Source organism: Rhinopithecus bieti, unplaced genomic scaffold (assembly GCF_001698545.2).
Source record: "Rhinopithecus bieti isolate Rb0 unplaced genomic scaffold, ASM169854v2 scaffold_5002, whole genome shotgun sequence".
Lineage (NCBI taxonomy): Eukaryota > Metazoa > Chordata > Mammalia > Primates > Cercopithecidae > Rhinopithecus > Rhinopithecus bieti.
The window spans coordinates 401540-419240 of record NW_016804830.1 but is presented as its reverse complement, the minus strand read 5'-3'; the positions used below and the strand labels follow the sequence as shown (position 1 = coordinate 419240).

Here is a 17701-nt window from a genome sequence, read left to right as displayed (position 1 = left end):
ACTCTCCACCAAGTGCAGAAGGCCAAAAAGAGGGGAAATCAAGCTGCATCCCAGGTTGAAATGTCGTCATTGTCTTTGTTGTTAATTCCACGATAATAATAGCATAATCTCTCAACTGTTGGGCCCTTGCTAAGCCAGGTACTTTGCAGTACCTGCACTGAAGCTCAGACAGAGTGGGCAGCTTGGCCCTGGTCTTACAGCTGATGGGCAGTGCAGCCAGGATTCTGGCCCTGACAGTGTGGCTCCAGCTCCAAGCACTGCCCTCAGAAGCCCATGCCTCAGCTCTCCACACGATGAAATGCACCAGGCACCCCTCATTGGATGTCTTCCAGCTCCCCTTTTGATTTTTTCACCTTCCTCTCCCACTTCCTCCTCCCAGTTAACTGCTTCTTAGCCTCCAAGACCCGCCCATGTGCCAAGCACTGTTCTAGGACACCATGATGGAATAATCCCTGCTATCACCAAGTCCACATTCCAGCAGGTCCTGAGGCCCAGAGCAGAGCTCAGAAGCTCCTGGGTCTCCAGTCTTCCTCCCTCCCTCCTGGACAGAGAAGGCTTCTCAGATAGGGACCCATGGCCCTGACAGGGTCTAAAGGAAAGGAGAGGCAGGGGACTGGGTACAGGGAGCCTTGGGGATTTGGGAGTCCAACCTGCCTGGCTATCAGCCCAGGCCTGATGGTGGATTCCCAACCTGGGACAAAGCTCAATGTTTCTGTCCCTTCCAACCCTCCTTTTGTTGTGGTCTCCAACTCACAGGCTGTTGGAGCTGGGAAAGAACCCCAGAAATGACCCAATGAATACACCTCATTTTGTAGACCAAGGTCAGGCCCAGAAAGGGCAAGCAGTTTGCCCAGATCACACAGCCAAGCGACAGAACCTGGATGAGACTCAGGGCTCCCAACTACCCAGCCAGAGCTCCCCGCTGAGCCCCTCTGCTGCCTCCCTCCTCGCTTGTCTGCCAGCGGGCTACCCACACCTCTGAGAATCGCCCAACGCCCAGAGCTGGGAGAGGGCAGGAGACAGGGGAGCACGGGCCAGGACTCTGCCTCAGTCTGAGAGGAACAGAAGTGGACATAGAGCCTTGCCCCCCTCCTTTCTCTCCCCTCCCCTGAGCCACTCGAGGCCTGGAGTAATCCTCCTATTCTCACTCATGCTGGGGACAGAGGCATTCTCAAGAACTGGGAAGAAAGGATTTCCCTGATTGCTTTATAATCACAGCTCAGACGATAATGGACCTGGTGGGGACTGATGGGGAGAGTATGATGCTCGGCGACGTCCCCACCCAGTTCCCAGCACAGCCCTGGGCCTCCCGACACAGCGGTCTTCCCAACGTCCCACCAGCCAGCCTTTGTGCAGCAGGTGCAGCCCCTGGTGCGGTCCAGGCACAGGACAGGCAAGGGCCCGGCTGCCCCCACAGGGGAATTTAGCCAGACTTGGGCCCCATCCAGTTCCCCTCCTCTGGAGCTGGTGGGCTTAGGGCAGAGCCTGGAGAACTGGGAGCCTCTTGTGGCCAGGGTCTTTCTGAGAGTCTGGGCATCTCCGGAGCCCAGGAATGGGCCCTTATCACAACCCCAGGGTCCTCAAGAAGGGCCAGGAGGCTGCAGGGCACGGTACCCACAGAGGTGGACCTGCTGGGGCACCAGGTAGGGATGCTTCTCAGAAGAGAGTTTGAGGGAACCAGCACCCAGGGCAGGGGGCTGTAGGGAGTGGCAACTGACCCCAGGGACACTCTGCAGTCCCAGCTCCCAAGGGAAACCAGCACCACGCAGGCAGCCAAGCATGCGGGTCCGACTTGTGGTCCATCTTCCTGACAGTGCCGGAAGGTCCTCCGTGGACTCACTTGGCCCCTTCTCCCTCCTTTTTTTTTTTTTTTTTTTGAGACGGAGTCTCGCTCTGTCGCCCAGGCTGGAGTGCAGTGGCCGGATCTCAGCTCACTGCAAGCTCCGCCTCCCGGGTTTACGCCATTCTCCTGCCTCAGCCTCCCAAGTAGCTGGGACTACAGGCGCCCGCCACCTCGCCTGGCTAGTTTTTTGTATTTTAGTAGAGACGGGGTTTCACCATATTAGCCAGGATGGTCTCGATCTCCTGACCTCGTGATCCGCCTGTCTCGGCCTCCCAAAGTGCTGGGCTCCCTCCTTTCTTTTTCACCTTTACCCTCTTGTCTCCTCTGTCTCTCTCTTCTCAGCCATTTCTCCCTCTTCTCATTCCCAAGAGCCCCTTACTGGCACACATGGCTGCTTGGCTCCTAAAGCTCCCTGGCCCAGGAAGGCAGAGAGGAGGAAGAGTGTTGTCCCTCCACAATGGACCAGCAGCCAGTCACTTAGGGACTCTTACTAGGACAGAGGGACTGCTCCCCTGGTGTCACCTGGCCCCTGGTGGGGAGCAGAGTGAGGAAGAACAGTGAGGACAGACGGGCCCGGGTGTCCCTGCCACACCAGGGAAAAGAATGTGGTTGTTTGGCACCCTCTTCCCTCTCTACCATCATGCCTCCTTCTGGCCTGCTCACTTCTTCCAGGAAGCCTTCCCTGACTGTCCTTCCAGGGCACTCTGGGTTTCCAGGGACTGGATGGCCTTTTCCCTCTCCTCCATCCCCCAAGCCCAGGATGGTGCTGTCCTCATGAGCCTGACTCTCCTGCCAGCCTCAGAGGTGAGCTCCCCTTCCAAGAAGGCCCTCAGGTCTGAAGCCTCCAGTGGGCTTCCACTCCAGCCTGTGTGTGAGCACCAGAGTGCTGGGGGTTACAGGCTCCCAGCCACTCCTGGGCCCTTCTCCCCTTGGGAACTCTGGGGTGGGCTGGCCAGAAGGTCTGAGCATGGCAGAAGGTATTGAGCGTATCTCCAGGCCCACAACCCACCATCATTCTCCCTGCGTTCATTGTCAGCCAAGGCCTGCCTCCCTAAGACCTGGGCTCCTGCACTGCACCCCTGTGTCCCAGACAGGGTAAGGGAGGTGAAGGGAGATTCAAAGGAGCCACATCTGCAAGAGGAGAGCAGGAAGATGACTATGCCCTCATGAGAAGCAAAAAGTACATTGAGAAGAACTGCAGCCTGTTCCCCTGGGGACCCTTAGGAAATGGTCATTCAGTACAAGAGAAGTGACAGATCAATGGTTTATTCCAAAGGGGAAAACCCAAGCTGGATGCCTCCCTCCCTGACCCCTGCAAGCTGACCCATCCTTCCAGAGTCCCCACAGGCCTGGGGCTGTTGAGACGGGAGAGGTCCCCACTGTGCCGCTCCAATCCCTGGGCACCTTGATATGCAACATGGGTGGTAATCAGAAGGAGAAGGCAGCCTCTGATGGGGCAGTGGCTAAGGGTGGGGGCAGTGTGTGAGGCACTCTTCGCAGCCAGCCCAGCCACACTCTCCATCGCCAGAGAGAATGCCAAATGATAAACTGAATGAAATTCTATAGGCAAATGGTACAGCGGCTGGGAAATGGTAGCTGGGCCAGTAGCTGTTTTCATGGGTGGATCATATCGTGTTAAGGGAATTATTTATCCCAGAAGAGGGAAGACAGGAATATCTTGGCTAAGGTCATCCTGCCAGTTAGGAGAAGCCACCCTCCAGGGACCACAGACTCAAAGTGGCTGTGGTGGAGACCCACTGCCTGCATAGGGCGATGTCAAGACACTGAGAGGTTTCTGTCTGCAGTGGCCAAGGGCTGCAGGTTCTGCCACGCTGGACACTGATAGGTAGGACTAGAGAGAGCATGTAGGGTCAGTCCTCTGGGAAGCAGGAGGTGGGCCATGTGAAAGGGAGATGTGTGGCTGTGCTGTCCAGGTACCTGCTGGCAACACTGGGGGATGGGGCTTTGGAGAGAAAGGTCTGTAGGCCTGGAGACAGCAGGGCATGGGCAGGAGAGGCAGGCTGATACCATGCGGGTACTCACTGCTAGCCCCCAGATCCAGCCTGAGAGGAGGAGGGTGGTGGGTTAGGGCAGTCCCCACCTATCTCACCCCTGTGATGCGTTGGCCTCTGAGCACAGGAACGATGTTGACCATCTGAGGTCATGAGGCAGGAAAGGAGTCTGAATGGAGTGTGGCCAGTGGGGAAGCTGGAGAGGCCAGAACCTCCCCGAGAGGCTGGTAGAGGGCTGCAGAGGGCAGGTGCAGGACCAGGCTCCCTTCCACCCAGACAAGCACAGTAGCTTAGAAGGCAAGAGCAGCAGGGTCAGAAGGAAGAGCAGGGGTGTGGCGCCTCATTCCTTCTGCCAGGAGCTCATGGGGCTTCGTTGGACCCAATCCCGTTGCCTTTGTTGACGTAGAATGGCCGGTAGTGAGACTGTGGGGAAAACAAGAGTGGTCAGGGAGGCCAGATGACAGATGAGCCCGCTAGCTAGACCCACCCTATCCTAACCTGCCCCAGGAGGTAGCAGTGATCCAAGCCCCAACAATTCTAGGAGCCCTTTGGCCTGATCTGCAAGATCTACCTACCCTGTGATCAGGTGCTGGTCCCTAATGTCAGGATTTATAGGTTTGAATCCTAATTGGAGTCCATTCCCATAGTTAGTGGGTGAGCTTGAACCTCAGCCCCTCATCACACTGGTCGAAATTTCTCTCCACAGCTCAGGAGGTTCCTCCAGTGCTACCACAGCTGCTATTTATATAACACTTTCTACTCCACGGAACTTCACAGCACTGTGCCGAGGGCTATATGCGGATGCACTCATTTAATTTTTACAACCACCCAATTACATAGATTACTATTATCATATTCATTTTATAGTTGAGCAAACCAAGACACAGAGAAGCTAGGCAACTTGCCCAAGGTCACTCAGCTGGTAAGCAAGGAGCTGGAATCCAAGCCCCAGCAGGCTGCCTCCAAAACCCACACCCCCAGCCCCCAGTTCTCGGCATCACTTCTCTTATGGTGAGGGCTTCCAGGATTTTCTTTGGCTCTCTCTGCATAAATCTCCCTTACAGAGGGGGTGCAGAGAGGGTAAACAACTGCCCCAGCCCAACATAGTCCCAGTCTCCCCACAGCCCTGTGCCTCTCTCGTCCTGCTCCTCCTCCCCCAGCCATTGGTATTCAGGGAGCATCTCTGGAGAGCCCAGTGACAGCTCTCCCAACCTTCTCCATATATCGTATCTCCCAGTAATTTCGTGAAATCAGCGTGCCCCGCCCCGCCCAGATCACTTCATCAGGGCCCTGAGGAGGCAGCCCTCCAAGATGGAGTGGAAGAGCACGACTTAGCTGCTGCTCACCCATGCAAGCACCATCAGCCCCTGGAGGGTCTCAGGAAGAGGATTTGTCCCTGAGCTGGGTCAGAGGCTAAGCCCACCCCCATGCGCTGTGGATCCCAATACAGGAGACATCATTTGCCCCTCATACACACACCCCAAGGGTGCACTGCCCTTGGCCCTGTCTGCCAGGGAACTGACACCTCCTGTTCAGCTCCTTGCCTATGCCTGGTCCACAGCAGGACTTGTGGGCCTGAGGGATGCTCAGACCTTGCTTAAACCACCTATTAAACAAAGGAAGAAACTGGTACCCAGGGAGGGGAAAGAACAGCTACTTACTGGTAGAGCAGGGCCTGGACCAGGTCTCCTGACCCCCAGGGGCCAGCCGGGACCCCAAGCAATTCATAGGGCAAAGTGAATAGATTTGGAAATGGCTGAAGCCTTTCTTTGAGGAAGACTGGGTCAATAATCTGGGTTGCAGGTCGATGAATGGCATTGTCTGGTTAAAAGCCCAGAGTGGTAGGTGGGCATCAGGGCAGAATGTTCCCCTCACCCTCCCTTCCCCTCCCTGGCTTGAGGTCACAGCACATATGGCAGTTGGAAGAGCTAGGAAATCATCCTAATTACAGATGGGAAAACTGAGGCACAAAGGAATCATTCTTCCGCACGCAAGGTCACACAGCAAGTCAGTGAGACAGCCGGGGCCAGCCCCCAGGGAAACTGATTCCCAGCTCAGCCTCTGCACCCCAGCACCTGCCTCCACTCTCCCAGCGCTGGCTGCTTGCTGGACACCAGAACCCCGCCCTGCCAGGGGCCTCAAAGTGCTGATGAGCCTTCTCTTCAGGGTCCCAGGCTCTGAGAGGGTAGAAAAGTATGTAGTAGGGAGGGGAAGGACTGAGTCTAGAACAGAAACCTTCTTTTATCTCCCCCTATCTGCTTTCTGCAGTCCTGCTGTTGCAATGCCCCTGGGCCCAGCTCCAAATTACACACACGATCACTTAGCTCCCATCGCCAGCAATTAAAGATTCTCTCCAATTAAACTATCCCCAGCCATTCTTTGTGGTCCAGGGCAAATCACCTCTCCTGCTCTGACCTCCAATTGCAAGGACAGCAAGAGCCAAGGGCTCCGGCCCTGGTTCCAGCAGAGCTCCTGATGCCACCCACTTGCCACGGCAGCTGGCTGACTCCTGTAGCAGGGCCTAGAATGGACCTTCAGGAGCAAGGCATTTAGGCACATGGGGGCTCTGCATGTGAACTACAGTCCCTGATCACTGAGCTCTCAGTCAGGGTCAGATATGTCAGATCTAACGGGCACTGGAGATCATCTCAGTCCCCACATCATAAAAAGCAAGAAAGTGTCTCAAGAGAGGGTATCTAACTTGTCCAGGACCCCACAGTCAGCAGGTAGCCTGGACCCCAAAGCCATGCTTCCCTGTCTTGCTGCTCTTCTGATATCCCTGGCCTAGGGTCATTAGATACGGAACCTAAATATATCTATTCCCAACTTTCCAGCCTTTCCCACCCCCACACTATCACCCCAATGGCCTCTATGCTGTCAGCACTGGAGAACTGCCCCGGGGAGGTGGGACCTATCTCTAGGAGGAGGCCTGTCCTCCCGCTGGGCTGTTTTACAATCCCAGAGCTGGCAGAACCCAAGCTGCCATTCCACTAGCATAGGCATCCAACAAGCATTCGCCAAATAAAACCCCAAGGCTGCCCACTTTATAGATCAGAAAACTGAGGTCCAGACAGTGTGTGCTTAGCCAGTCCCCTGCCCATTAGCCCTGGCTCTCTACTACCCTCTGCTGTGTGCAGGTATTCAGGCCACTGCTGCCTCCTTCTCTACCCCATGGCCCAGAGAAGTCATCATCCTCCCACAGGCCCTGGAACCTGTTTCCCCCAGGGAGTCCCCTTCAGCGCCCAGGTCTCTGGGTGTGCCCAGGCCCTCCCGGCAGCACTTCCCTTACCAGCATAGTCTGCTTGCCAGATTTCCAAGTCTGGGGCTGGGCCTTGGGGCTTTGGCTCCGCATGAGGGAAGGATAGCCTGGGAAGACAAGAGACTCAAGTCAAAGGGAGCACTGCTGGTGGTCAGGGGCCCCCGGGGCCGGAGCAGCACAGCTGCCTTCTCCAAAGTGACCACCAAGCATCATCCAGCCCATTACCAAATGCAGCCGCCTGAAGAGGCGTGCAGCAGCCAGGGCGCCGCAACCGAAATTCCTGGGGAGGCTGGCCAAAGGGAGGAGGCAGCAAAGCAAACAGAAGGAGGAGGAGCTGGCCAGGTGGGCTGGACCAGGCAGCAGGGGAGTGTTGCACCCACATCCAGTGCAGCATCACACTGCTCTGCAGGGATTTCCACTCACCTTCCCCGGAGGTTTATACCACAGGCCCTCCCCTTCCCAGAAACCAGGAGCACCACGCAGAAGCATGACCTGCCAGAGTTTCCCGGCAGGAGGCGCTCACTTGGACTCCCCTGCCCTGTTTGGACGATGCTTCCCATTCACGGAGCCCCACTTGTGCCAAGCACTGTGGAAGGGACTTTGTAGACATCTCCTCACTGAGCCTGGCCCCTGTATCTATGAGCTATGAGCTCAGCAGTTTGCCTGAGTTGCACAGCTTATAAGCAGCAGTCAGGATTCCAAACCAGGTGCTGCCAGACTCCAAAACCCAAATTCATGTTTTTTCTCCCCGGCTCTGTGGCCTCTCCCCTGTTTCACTAGCCAGAGACTAGGGCCTAAAGAGAGGCAGGAATTTGTCAGTGTGGCCACCACCCAGGGTTAGGACAGCAAGCCCGAGAGGCCCAGAGCAGGTGCGCTCTCTGAGCTTGGTTGCAAAGATGCTAGTCTAAAGCGGGGCTGCCCTGACTCCCTCCGCCTCAGCCCAGACAGACCAGAAAGGAGCTCTGGTTCACAGCACAGTGAAGGCACTCTCAGTGTCAGCCATCAGCCTGCAGGGAGGCCTGGGAAGACACACGCCATGACCTGGAAACTGAGGCCCTCAAGAAATAAGCAGGGTCTGTCCTGGGCCAGATCTCTGTCCAGTGAGAGGCTGCGGTCTGTCTTGGGGAAGCCCCTGTCCTGCCCTGCTCTAAGCGAGGATGAGCAGGTCAGGCTCATGATGAGCACCGCCAGGCTGCCTGTTGGGCTGGCCCTTCCCAGGCTGGCACTGAGCAAGGAGGAGGGGGAGGAGACGGAGCAAAGAACCTGGGTCTCTTCCTGCATCTGGGAGTGGGGGCAGCCTTAGGAAAGGGGGGCATTCCAGGGATCATGAGTGGAGATTAAGAGGGGTAATTCAGGCCTCATCTCTCAGCTCCCGGAAAGAAAATCCCACGCCAGCCATGAGAGAGGGGAGAATGGAAACAGGGGTGGGGTTAGGGTGGCCCAAGTCACCCGCCTTGTGTAGCAGGCAGAAGTCCAGATAGAGTGTGCTGGGGTGGCAGGTGGGGCATGCATCCCTCTCCAGGGAGCTCTGGGGAGAAGGGACCGGCACACCCTAGAAGTGGCAGAGAGCTCCCCATGTCCCACCTGCCCCGCTGTGGGAGAGAAAAGGGGAGGAATGGAAAAATGGGCAGGTACCGGGATTATTTTTAGACAGCCCACTGCGACCCAGTGGTTTGGAAAACTCTGCAGTGGCCTGTCCCAAGGTGGTAAACTGATAGGGGGTTTTCCCAGTGCCTGCTGGGAGAGAGAGAGGCATTAGTGGCACAGTGCTGGTCCCACGAGGGGCCAAAAGGACCCACCCCTCATTCTGGAGGCTGCTCTGAATCACACCTTAGGGCGGCCACCTCCCCTGCCAGGTGCTCTGTTGTCCAGGCTTGAGCAGAGAGCAGAAAGGCACCTGCTAGAAGCCAAACAGGCCAAGGCAAGTCCTGGAGCTCCCCAGGCCCGGATCAGGGCTAGGACGTGCCCGGGGCTTCTGCAGGCTGGGACCCTCCACCCATAGTCCTGTCTCCTTCATCTTGCCGGCAGCTCCAAGAATCCCTGCCCTGGGTATAGTGTAGGACTCTACGCCAGAAGGGACAGCTGAGTGACGAGGCCTCAGAGGCCACTGCTCAGGGATCTGTCTGCCCTGCATAGCCCCTTTCCCTCTCCTGAACCCACCCAATTTGCTGATCTTGACTTCCAAGCCAGATGTTTGGGGTGCCAGAAGAGAGACAGGGTTACTCCCACCACAGCCATTAGAGCTGTCTCTGGGATCTTTCAGGAGATGCATGAGGGCCTGGGGCCCATAGCTGGGGTCTGGTTCAAGCCTGCCCCTTCGGGATGCCCCCAGCCCCAGGGGACAGGAGGCATCGACCACTCTCCCTTGTCAGAGTGCTGGAGAGCACTGCAGGCAGGCGGGGGACAGAGTGCCAGAAAAGAGGATCAGTCTTGGGGGGCCTTAGGGTCGTCTGGTCCTGTCTTTTCCAAAGGGGCGCCTGCAGGATTGACTCTGCAGGATGCTGGCAGGTGCTCCATGGCCACAGGACCCTAGAGCCGGCCAACGCTGGGAGTTAAATAAACTCTGCAGTAGGAGAAGCAGCACCCTGAGGATCAGAGAGGTCGGGTGCAGGGGGTACGGGGTGTCCTCCCCGTCCTGACCACTGAGAGCTGTTGTTGCAGCGTGTAGGTAGAGACTAGAGAGCGGTGAAACAAGCCCTGGGAAACGCTGATGTGGCCCAGCCCCCACTCCTGCCCTCATTTTCAGCAAAGACCACAGCGACAGCTCTCGGGCTCTCATCTGGCCCCGTATCTATGAGCTCAGCAGTTTGCCTGAGTTGCACAGCTTATAAGCAGCAGTCAGGATTCCAAACCAGGTGCTGCCAGACTCCAAAACCCAAATTCATGTTTTTTCTCCCTGGCTCTGTGGCCTCTCCCCTGTTTCACTAGCCAGAGACTAGGGCCTAAAGAGAGGCAGGAATTTGTCAGTGTGGCCACCACCCAGGGTTAGGACAGCAAGCCCGAGAGGCCCAGAGCAGGTGCGCTCTCTGAGCTTGGTTGCAAAGATGCTAGTCTAAAGCGGGGCTGCCCTGACTCCCTCCGCCTCAGCCCAGACAGACCAGAAAGGAGCTCTGGTTCACAGCACAGTGAAGGCACTCTCAGTGTCAGCCATCAGCCTGCAGGGAGGCCTGGGAAGACACACGCCATGACCTGGAAACTGAGGCCCTCAAGAAATAAGCAGGGTCTGTCCTGGGCCAGATCTCTGTCCAGTGAGAGGCTGCGGTCACTGGACAGGGAGGTGAGGGAGGAACTAGCAGCTCAGGGAAGAGACCCAAGCAGGGTTTGGGAGGTGTGGGGCAGCTGTGGAGGAAAGCAGGGGCCAGGGTGGGCAAGCTCACCTTTCAGGGAGAAGGAGGAGCTGCCTTGGACGACGGGCAGGTCATTGTCAGAGCTCTGAATGCTGGAGGAGTACTCCCAGACCCGGGAGGTGTAGTTACCTGGCAGGGCAAAGTAGGGCTGTCAGGCTCCCACAGCTGGGAGGGGGAGAGGAGGCAGGACCAGGACAAAGCCAGGTCTGTGACTCTCCAGCCGCTGGCCATAACTTAATCCAGGATGCCACTTGTGATCCTAGTCATACCTCACCCCCATCCTTCTGCCACCATAGCTATCTTTCTATAATATAAAGTGTAGTCTGGTCCCTCCCCTACCTATAGGCCACTGTCCTCAGAATAAGGCACAACGTCCCAAGCACAGCCCATGGCTCTGTCGTGAGTTGCTCTCCCTAGTCCCCGCTACACACCCACCATCTCCCACTTCTTGGCTTTGCCTCTGCCCTCCCTCCACCACTGGACATTCAAACCAGCCTAAGTCTCAGTGTCTGAGACACTCCAGCTTCTCTCCTGCCCCAGGCTATGTACCCAGACCCTGTCCTCTGCCTAGGACACTTCTCCTGCTTCCCACCCTCAGCGATTCAAGGGTGGGGTCTTCAAGTGTCAGCTTACATGGCACCTCCCCAATGTCTGCATGTGCCTCAGTCCCATCCCCACATCATCCTGTACCCCCTACCCTCTGGGTGGCAACTATATGTTCAATTGTCTGTCTCCCGCAGTGAGCTCACATGAACTAGGAATGTACCTGTCTGGCCCCTACATCACACCTAGTGCCTGGCACAGAGCCTGGTTCCTGGAAGGTGCTCATTGTATGGTTGATGGACAGAATGCATGAACCAATGAACAAATAAATACAAACACATCCTAAAACTTGGGGATGAGACAGTTGATAGTTGCCAAGTTGAATAGGCTAGCACACACCTATGTGCAGGCATGTCCCATAGTCCAAAGGAGAAGGCAATGGGAAGGGGGTGGGAGGAGCTGCTAGGGCACTCAGAGGGCACTGGAGTGGGGGGCTCAGAGCCCCCGTGGGTGATGCACACTTCTTCAGCACCCCCATCTGCCAGGCTTGAAACATCAGTGACCTCCTTAGTCAAGCTCACCCCTTGGCTGCTTGTGGGGAGGGCTGGGGGCTGACTTTTGGGCTCAGGGGTCAGAGATGGCTGGGGCTGGCCACCTGCCCCTGTGCAAAGCCCTCCCACAGGGATCCCAGGCAGCTTCTGTAGCAAGGCCTTAGTGAGCACGTCCAGCCAGGGCTCTGCGAGGCCAGATACCTTGCCCTTCTGTTCACTCATGCCTTTAGTCTCTCTCTCAACGACTGCTTCCTGACCCCCTCCTACTTTTGAGCTCTGGGCCTGTAGCAGCAAACAGGACAGACACAGCTCTGTCCTCAAGGTGCCCATGGTCTACTGCATATGTGGAGGAGGGGGTGCCGCTGGCCACGGCTGTGAATCCAATCCTGGATGTAGAGGCCCAGGCATTGCTGTGGTGCCCCTGACCCTCCAGTCTCCACGGCTCTTGTCCTCACAGAAGAGTCCTCCAGTGCTACGTCTGGGGCGGGGGCTGACCCAGTCCCCTCCTTCCCCGTGCATAGCTGGCATGTGACCAGGAGCCCCCAGGACAGAACCAAGGACTCCCAGAACCAGGTCTCATTGAGTGGATGGCCCTGCCCTTGAGCAAATGGTCCCCTCGGAGCACTGGGCCGGAGACCCTGAACTTAGCAGCTCCCCCTTGGGAAGCCACGTCCCCACCCCCATTTCATCTCATCTAGGTCTTAAGGTGCTGCTCACTCACCTCACCTCCTGGAGCTCCAGGGCCAGTCCCATTTCCTGCCATGCCTTCCTTTCCAGTCACAGCCAAGCTAACAACTAACCACTGTACGACTTTTCATTGCAGAAGTACGCAAATCAGTAGATTCTCTTTGGGCCCTCGTGCCCTCATACTTGCTGGGGGGCTTCCCCACACTTAAGCCCAAGGTGGCTGCTCAGCTCCAGTTTTCCCCAAATCCTTCCTCAGGAATCAGAAGAGCATATGGACTCAAGGATCTCCAGGGATGCCGAGATTCCTGGCTATTTTTCCTCCAGCCTAACTGTGTCCCCCATGCATGTACACACACACACACACACACACACACACACACACACACTTTAAGCTCGGTAGGTAGGACCCCTCTCCACCCGTGTCTGGGCCCCCCACCCATCCCAGCTTCCCACATTCATCTCACACTGGGGTCTGAACCCCATGCCCCCTGGCCTCACCTCTACGCCCCTCCTGCCTGGACAGCCCCACATGAACCCTGTGCACCCTCAAGCTGAGCCACCACCTACCTTTGGTGCCATAAAGATTGTTGAAATTCTTCTGGGTAGTCTCCTTGGTGAAGCGGCCGGGAGATGAGGGCTGGTATGATGTCCGGGCCCCACCTGTGAAGCAGATGAAGGGGGCTGTCATTGCAGAGAATGGTCTCATGCGGGACTCCTTGCCCCCAAAAGGTTGCCCAAGTGCCCATCACAGGACCTGGATTCTGCCATTGAGAGAGGTCCTTTGGGTCTGACATAAGGCAATCAACTAATTTATCACCAAAATTGGCATGCTCTTGAAGAGTAGAAGGGCTCTGTTAGTAACCATGAGAAGAGCATCAGCATAAACCTGGAGAGGCCATGGCAACCACGGGGGCAGAAGTGGTGGGAGATCAGAGCCTCACTTCACAAGTGCTTTCCTTTCCACACACCTGGGCTCTCACAACAGCCTTGTGAGGAAGCAGTGGGGACTGATACCCAGCTGAAAACAATGAGCTCCCCATGTGTATTCTGGTCCACTGTTACCCCTGTCCTTCCCCACCTGACCCTCAGATAACACCACACCCCAAGTTCTGACCCTGCCAGTCCTTCCTGTAAGCCTTTATGCCTGTGGTCCCTGATGCCCTCTGCCCATCGCAGTCATGCCCCTCTACTGAGCACAGGTTCCCGGAAACTCACCCCTCCTGGGAAGGAGTCACAGCCACTGTCAATCCCACTGACCTCAAAGCTCCCAGACTCAGGACCTAGTCCCTTTAGGGGACTTGTTTCTTTCATCTTCTTGGTGACTCCTTGGTGTCCTCCCCACAACTCCACCCTGAGCCTGGGAGCTCCCCGAGGGCAGATTTCCTGTCCCTCCTGTCGGCACAGGCTACCCACAGTGCTTGGGCAGGGACGCTGGGGGGAACCTGCTTCTTCCATCACAGACATCAGAGACTGACTCACAGCAACAGAGCTGGGAAGTCTCCCAGCATGTGAGCACAACCTCCCCTCTCTTCAGAAACTGAGGCCTGCCCAAGATCCCCCAGGCCCTAAGCCCTCAGGGTGGCATCATAGTAGGTGCTGTTGTTCCCTCCACCCCCTCCCACATCTGCAGGAGGCTCACACTGGGCCCTCAGTCTCCTACAGAGCAGGAGAGACCCACAGGAGCCCATCAGGGCACTCGATGGCACCCCAGGGCCTGGTCCATGGATGGTAGGGAGAGACAGGAGGGACAGGGCTGGGGCGAGGCCTGGTGGGGGTTCTGAGGAGAGGGTTGCTGGGGCTGACTGGTTAGAACAGCTTATCCTCTCCCAGAACTTGCCCAAAGGCACAGCACCCTGGGCAGGGAGGAGGCAGACTGGCTGGCTGGGGCCTGGCCCACACCAGGAATGTCAGAGGAGGGAGAGCCCAACAACCAAGAAGTCCAGGGGTTGTTTTCAAACTGGGTGGGGCGGCACAGGTGCTTTTCTGTTGAGCTCATCTCTCCAAATCCCCCAAGCCTCTCCCATTGTGTGTGCGTGTGTATGTGTGTGTGTAAAACATGTGTGAATTACTGATTAGCTCCTGGAGGCTTCCCCCTCCCCAGCCCCTGTGCCTTCCCCATGCCTCCCTCCTCCCCCAGCCCCACTCTCCCACACGCACAGGCACACACCCTCATGGTCCGAGGGACGGCACACCCGCCCTTATGTAACGGATATTGCTGTGGTTTGTTGCTGGCGCCCAAGAATGAGAGGCCACCACGGGACAAGGACAGGCAGGCACTGGTCTATGCTAGGCCAGCACCTTGCAGGCTGGGACTGTCCAAGGCCTGGGAGGGAGGGCCAAGGGGGCCAGGGTGCAGAGCCGGGAAACTCAGAAGAAGAGGCACTGCTCTCCCCGCCTAGGGGAGCAGAATGGTCCTGGGGTCGGCAGCCGTCTCAGAGGGCTCAGCCCCTACAAAACCTGAACCAAAGCAAAACACAGCACCAGCCTGGCAGAAGGGAGCCCAGGAGACCTCCGGAAGGAAAGAGAAGCAGAGGTGTGGGCTAGAAGTGAGAGGGCAAGGAGGGCAGAGGGGCTGCCTGTGTGGCCGAGGAGGAACGCCTCTGAGGAGCTGGCACCAGGTAACTTCTCATTCGAACCAGGACGCTTCTGAGAGCGAACGCAGACGCTGTTCATAATCACATCAGGACAACATGCAGATGCCAGGACTTTCCCAGGCAAACTGGACATACCATCACCCCCACCCAGAAGGAACCTGGCTGAGAGTCACTGCATGGACTTTCGTGGTCCCCTGGGCAGCAGGAGAGACGCTGGGTCTGAGGTGAGGGGACTCCCTCTTACCTTTGGGTGTCAGGTACATGGAGTATCTCTTCATGGTGTCCGGTGCACTCCACTCACCCCCGAAGCTGTTCGTGTAGTTGTTCATGTAGCGATGGTCACCACCTAGGAAGGAGAGGGTCGGGTCAGCAGAGGAACCAGGTGGGAAGGAGGAGGCAGCCCACTGGGGACTTTGGGGGCTCAGATGAGTCACCCCATAGCCCACCCCCTATGTCCCAGGGAGAGCCAAGTCTCCGAAATCTCCGAGAATATGACGCCCTGACTGGCATTTGCTCGGTTCCTGAGTTCTTGGTGGAGAGGGTGTCTGCAAAGAGTCGTCCACCCTCTTGGACGGAGCCCTTGTGAATAAGATCGTGTGCACAGCACTTGCTAGCACTTCACCTTTACAAGGTGCTTCAATGCCCATTTCTTATTTGATCCATACATCAACTGTGGTTATATCCCCCGAGATAGATAAGGAAATTGAGACTCAAGAAGTAAGAGAAGCAGCTTGCCTAATGTCACATGCCAATAAGGGCAGAGTTGGGGATTGAGCCCTGGCCCTCTACTTCCGGGTTCAGTCCCAGCCACTGCTGGCAGCCTAAGGTGAGGGGATGAGGTCCCAATGTTGGCCTCCATGACCCAGGGATCCAGGCAGTGGAGTGAGCTCCTATGGTGGGGGCCACTCACCTGCAGACCCCCTAACTCAAACAGATCTGCTGCTTGACGCTTGACTTCCCTCAGCCACCTCCAGTCCATTCCTTTCTCCTGCGACTTCCCTGTGTTCTACTTTCCCTGTCCTTCCCTCTCTCTCTCCTGAGCAAGAGGAGGAATGTGCCTGAGAGCCTCATTCTTCATCTTCATCACCTGCGCCTGTCAGTGTTCCGGTGCACAGTAGATACTCAAAGAATAAACAAATGCCCTCCTAGGTGTTAGCCCAGCCTTGTGCCCCACAGAGCCCAGGATGAAGTGGCCTGGTGTCTCCTAGCACAGGGGCCTTTGAGGTATGGACGAGTTCCTGGTCTGGTGGGCAGGCTGGCATCAGGGAGGAGTGGATGGTCACTCCACTGTCTGACTCACCAGCCACCACCTCCTAGAGCAGACACACTCCCAGCATCCACACAGCAGCCACACAAAAAAACAACATAGAGGCAGAGGAGCCGCCCCCACGGCCCCAGGCACGGGTGTGGGCCACTGAATCAGCAGTGCCCATCCCTGCTCCTGCTTGCCACCTTGCCACACACCTCATACAGGATGCAGGGCCACACCTGTACAGAGGCTGTGGCCATCATTGTGACCTAGAAATGGGACACTGAGCGGCCAGGAGGCTGAACAGTTTCTGCAAGGCTCACTCCACCCCAGTCGAGGCCATCCCCCCAGGCCTGGCCAGACCTCACCGGAGGGGCTCCCCTGCCGGGTTTGTACCCCAGGGCTGATGATTATCACACTCCTCAACCCCACTGCTGCACCCACCGGCAGCTGCAGCTTCTCAAATGAGAGGGCACGGGAGACTGAATAGCAGAGTGTTCAACCCCGCCGTACCCCCTACCGAGCTGTGCGCCCTATGAAAGGATGCGTCTCTGAGCCTCAGCCTTCTCACCTGTAAAATGCAGTACACCCCGCAGGGAAAATAAGGTAATGTGCATGAGGAGCTCAGCGAAATGCCCAGCATGGAGGGAACACTCAATCATTGTCAGCTGTCACCATCACCATTAGCATCATCACTATTGTCATTAGAAGGAGGATTTCGGGATCTGAGTGCCGTTTGAAGCCAAATGATTGTCTTGCTGAAATGGCTTATCTGTCCTTGGGTGTGATTGAATGTCCCCCACATTTCACAGGGACACTGTGTGATACTGCCATCACCAAGGTGCACAAATGGCCTCCTGAACCCCAACCCTTCCGCACACTCCTATCCCCCTCATCCCCTTCTCCTCCCCCAAAGAATCATATGCTGTGTCTGGAGAGCAATCAGGGGTCCTTTCCTTTGGGGTATTCACGTTTAGCATTCACTAATAAGGCTGTACTCTCAAGGCCCCGTGCAACGCCTGGGACATTGGGTGGGGCCTTGGGGAAAGTGCCCAGGCTTCAGGCCCTAAAGGGACTGGGTGGAAAAGGACTTAACAATGTTGTTTCTCAGGTTCAGAGGTTTTCTGTGACGTGATTCAGTTGACCTCTGAGGGGACAGCATGACTCAGAAGAAGAGCTGACTTCAGGGGAGCTGGTGAGTCACAGAGACAGTGTCCCACCATCCCCAGCCCAGCCCACCAGGCCGAGTCCAGCCTCTGGGCTCAGCACTGTTCAGCATGGCCATGATGACAGGCAAGTCCTCCCTCCAGGCATGGCTGCAGTTCTAGGTCACGCCTGCTAGAGTCTGCAAAGCCACCAGTTTGGAGTCTGGCCCATACCAGGGGCAGGATCCACACAGCTGCTGGGCTGGGCCCGGCAATTAGATGTAGATCTGAACAAAACCAGTCTCTCAGTTTGATGGGCAACCCACAGAGAGGAGGCATTTGTGCAGCCACTGCCCAGGATGTCCCTGCTCTGGAGGCCTCTTGCTATAGCTGCACAACTTTGGCAGCAAGTTCAAAGGAGGGGGAGGGTTAGAATCTCTGTATCCTAGTCCAAACAGCCTGAGGAAGGGT

At 56.8% G+C, this 17701-nt stretch overlaps 1 protein-coding gene across 1 annotated transcript in view; it reads right to left on the bottom strand.

Annotated features, from left to right (window-relative positions):
* Positions 1-3093: 3093 nt before the first annotated feature.
* The window catches only part of TRIM29 (tripartite motif containing 29), a 27698-nt gene continuing 13090 nt past the window's right edge, over positions 3094-17701 (bottom strand). The window contains exons 4-8 of the mRNA XM_017870466.1: positions 15081-15285; positions 12810-12902; positions 10492-10590; positions 7145-7221; positions 3094-4278 (exon numbers count right to left, since the gene is read on the bottom strand). Coding sequence (XP_017725955.1) covers positions 4216-4278; positions 7145-7221; positions 10492-10590; positions 12810-12902; positions 15081-15285 — 537 coding nt within the window. The 3' untranslated portion in view covers positions 3094-4215. The remainder of the gene's footprint in view (positions 4279-7144; positions 7222-10491; positions 10591-12809; positions 12903-15080; positions 15286-17701) is intronic.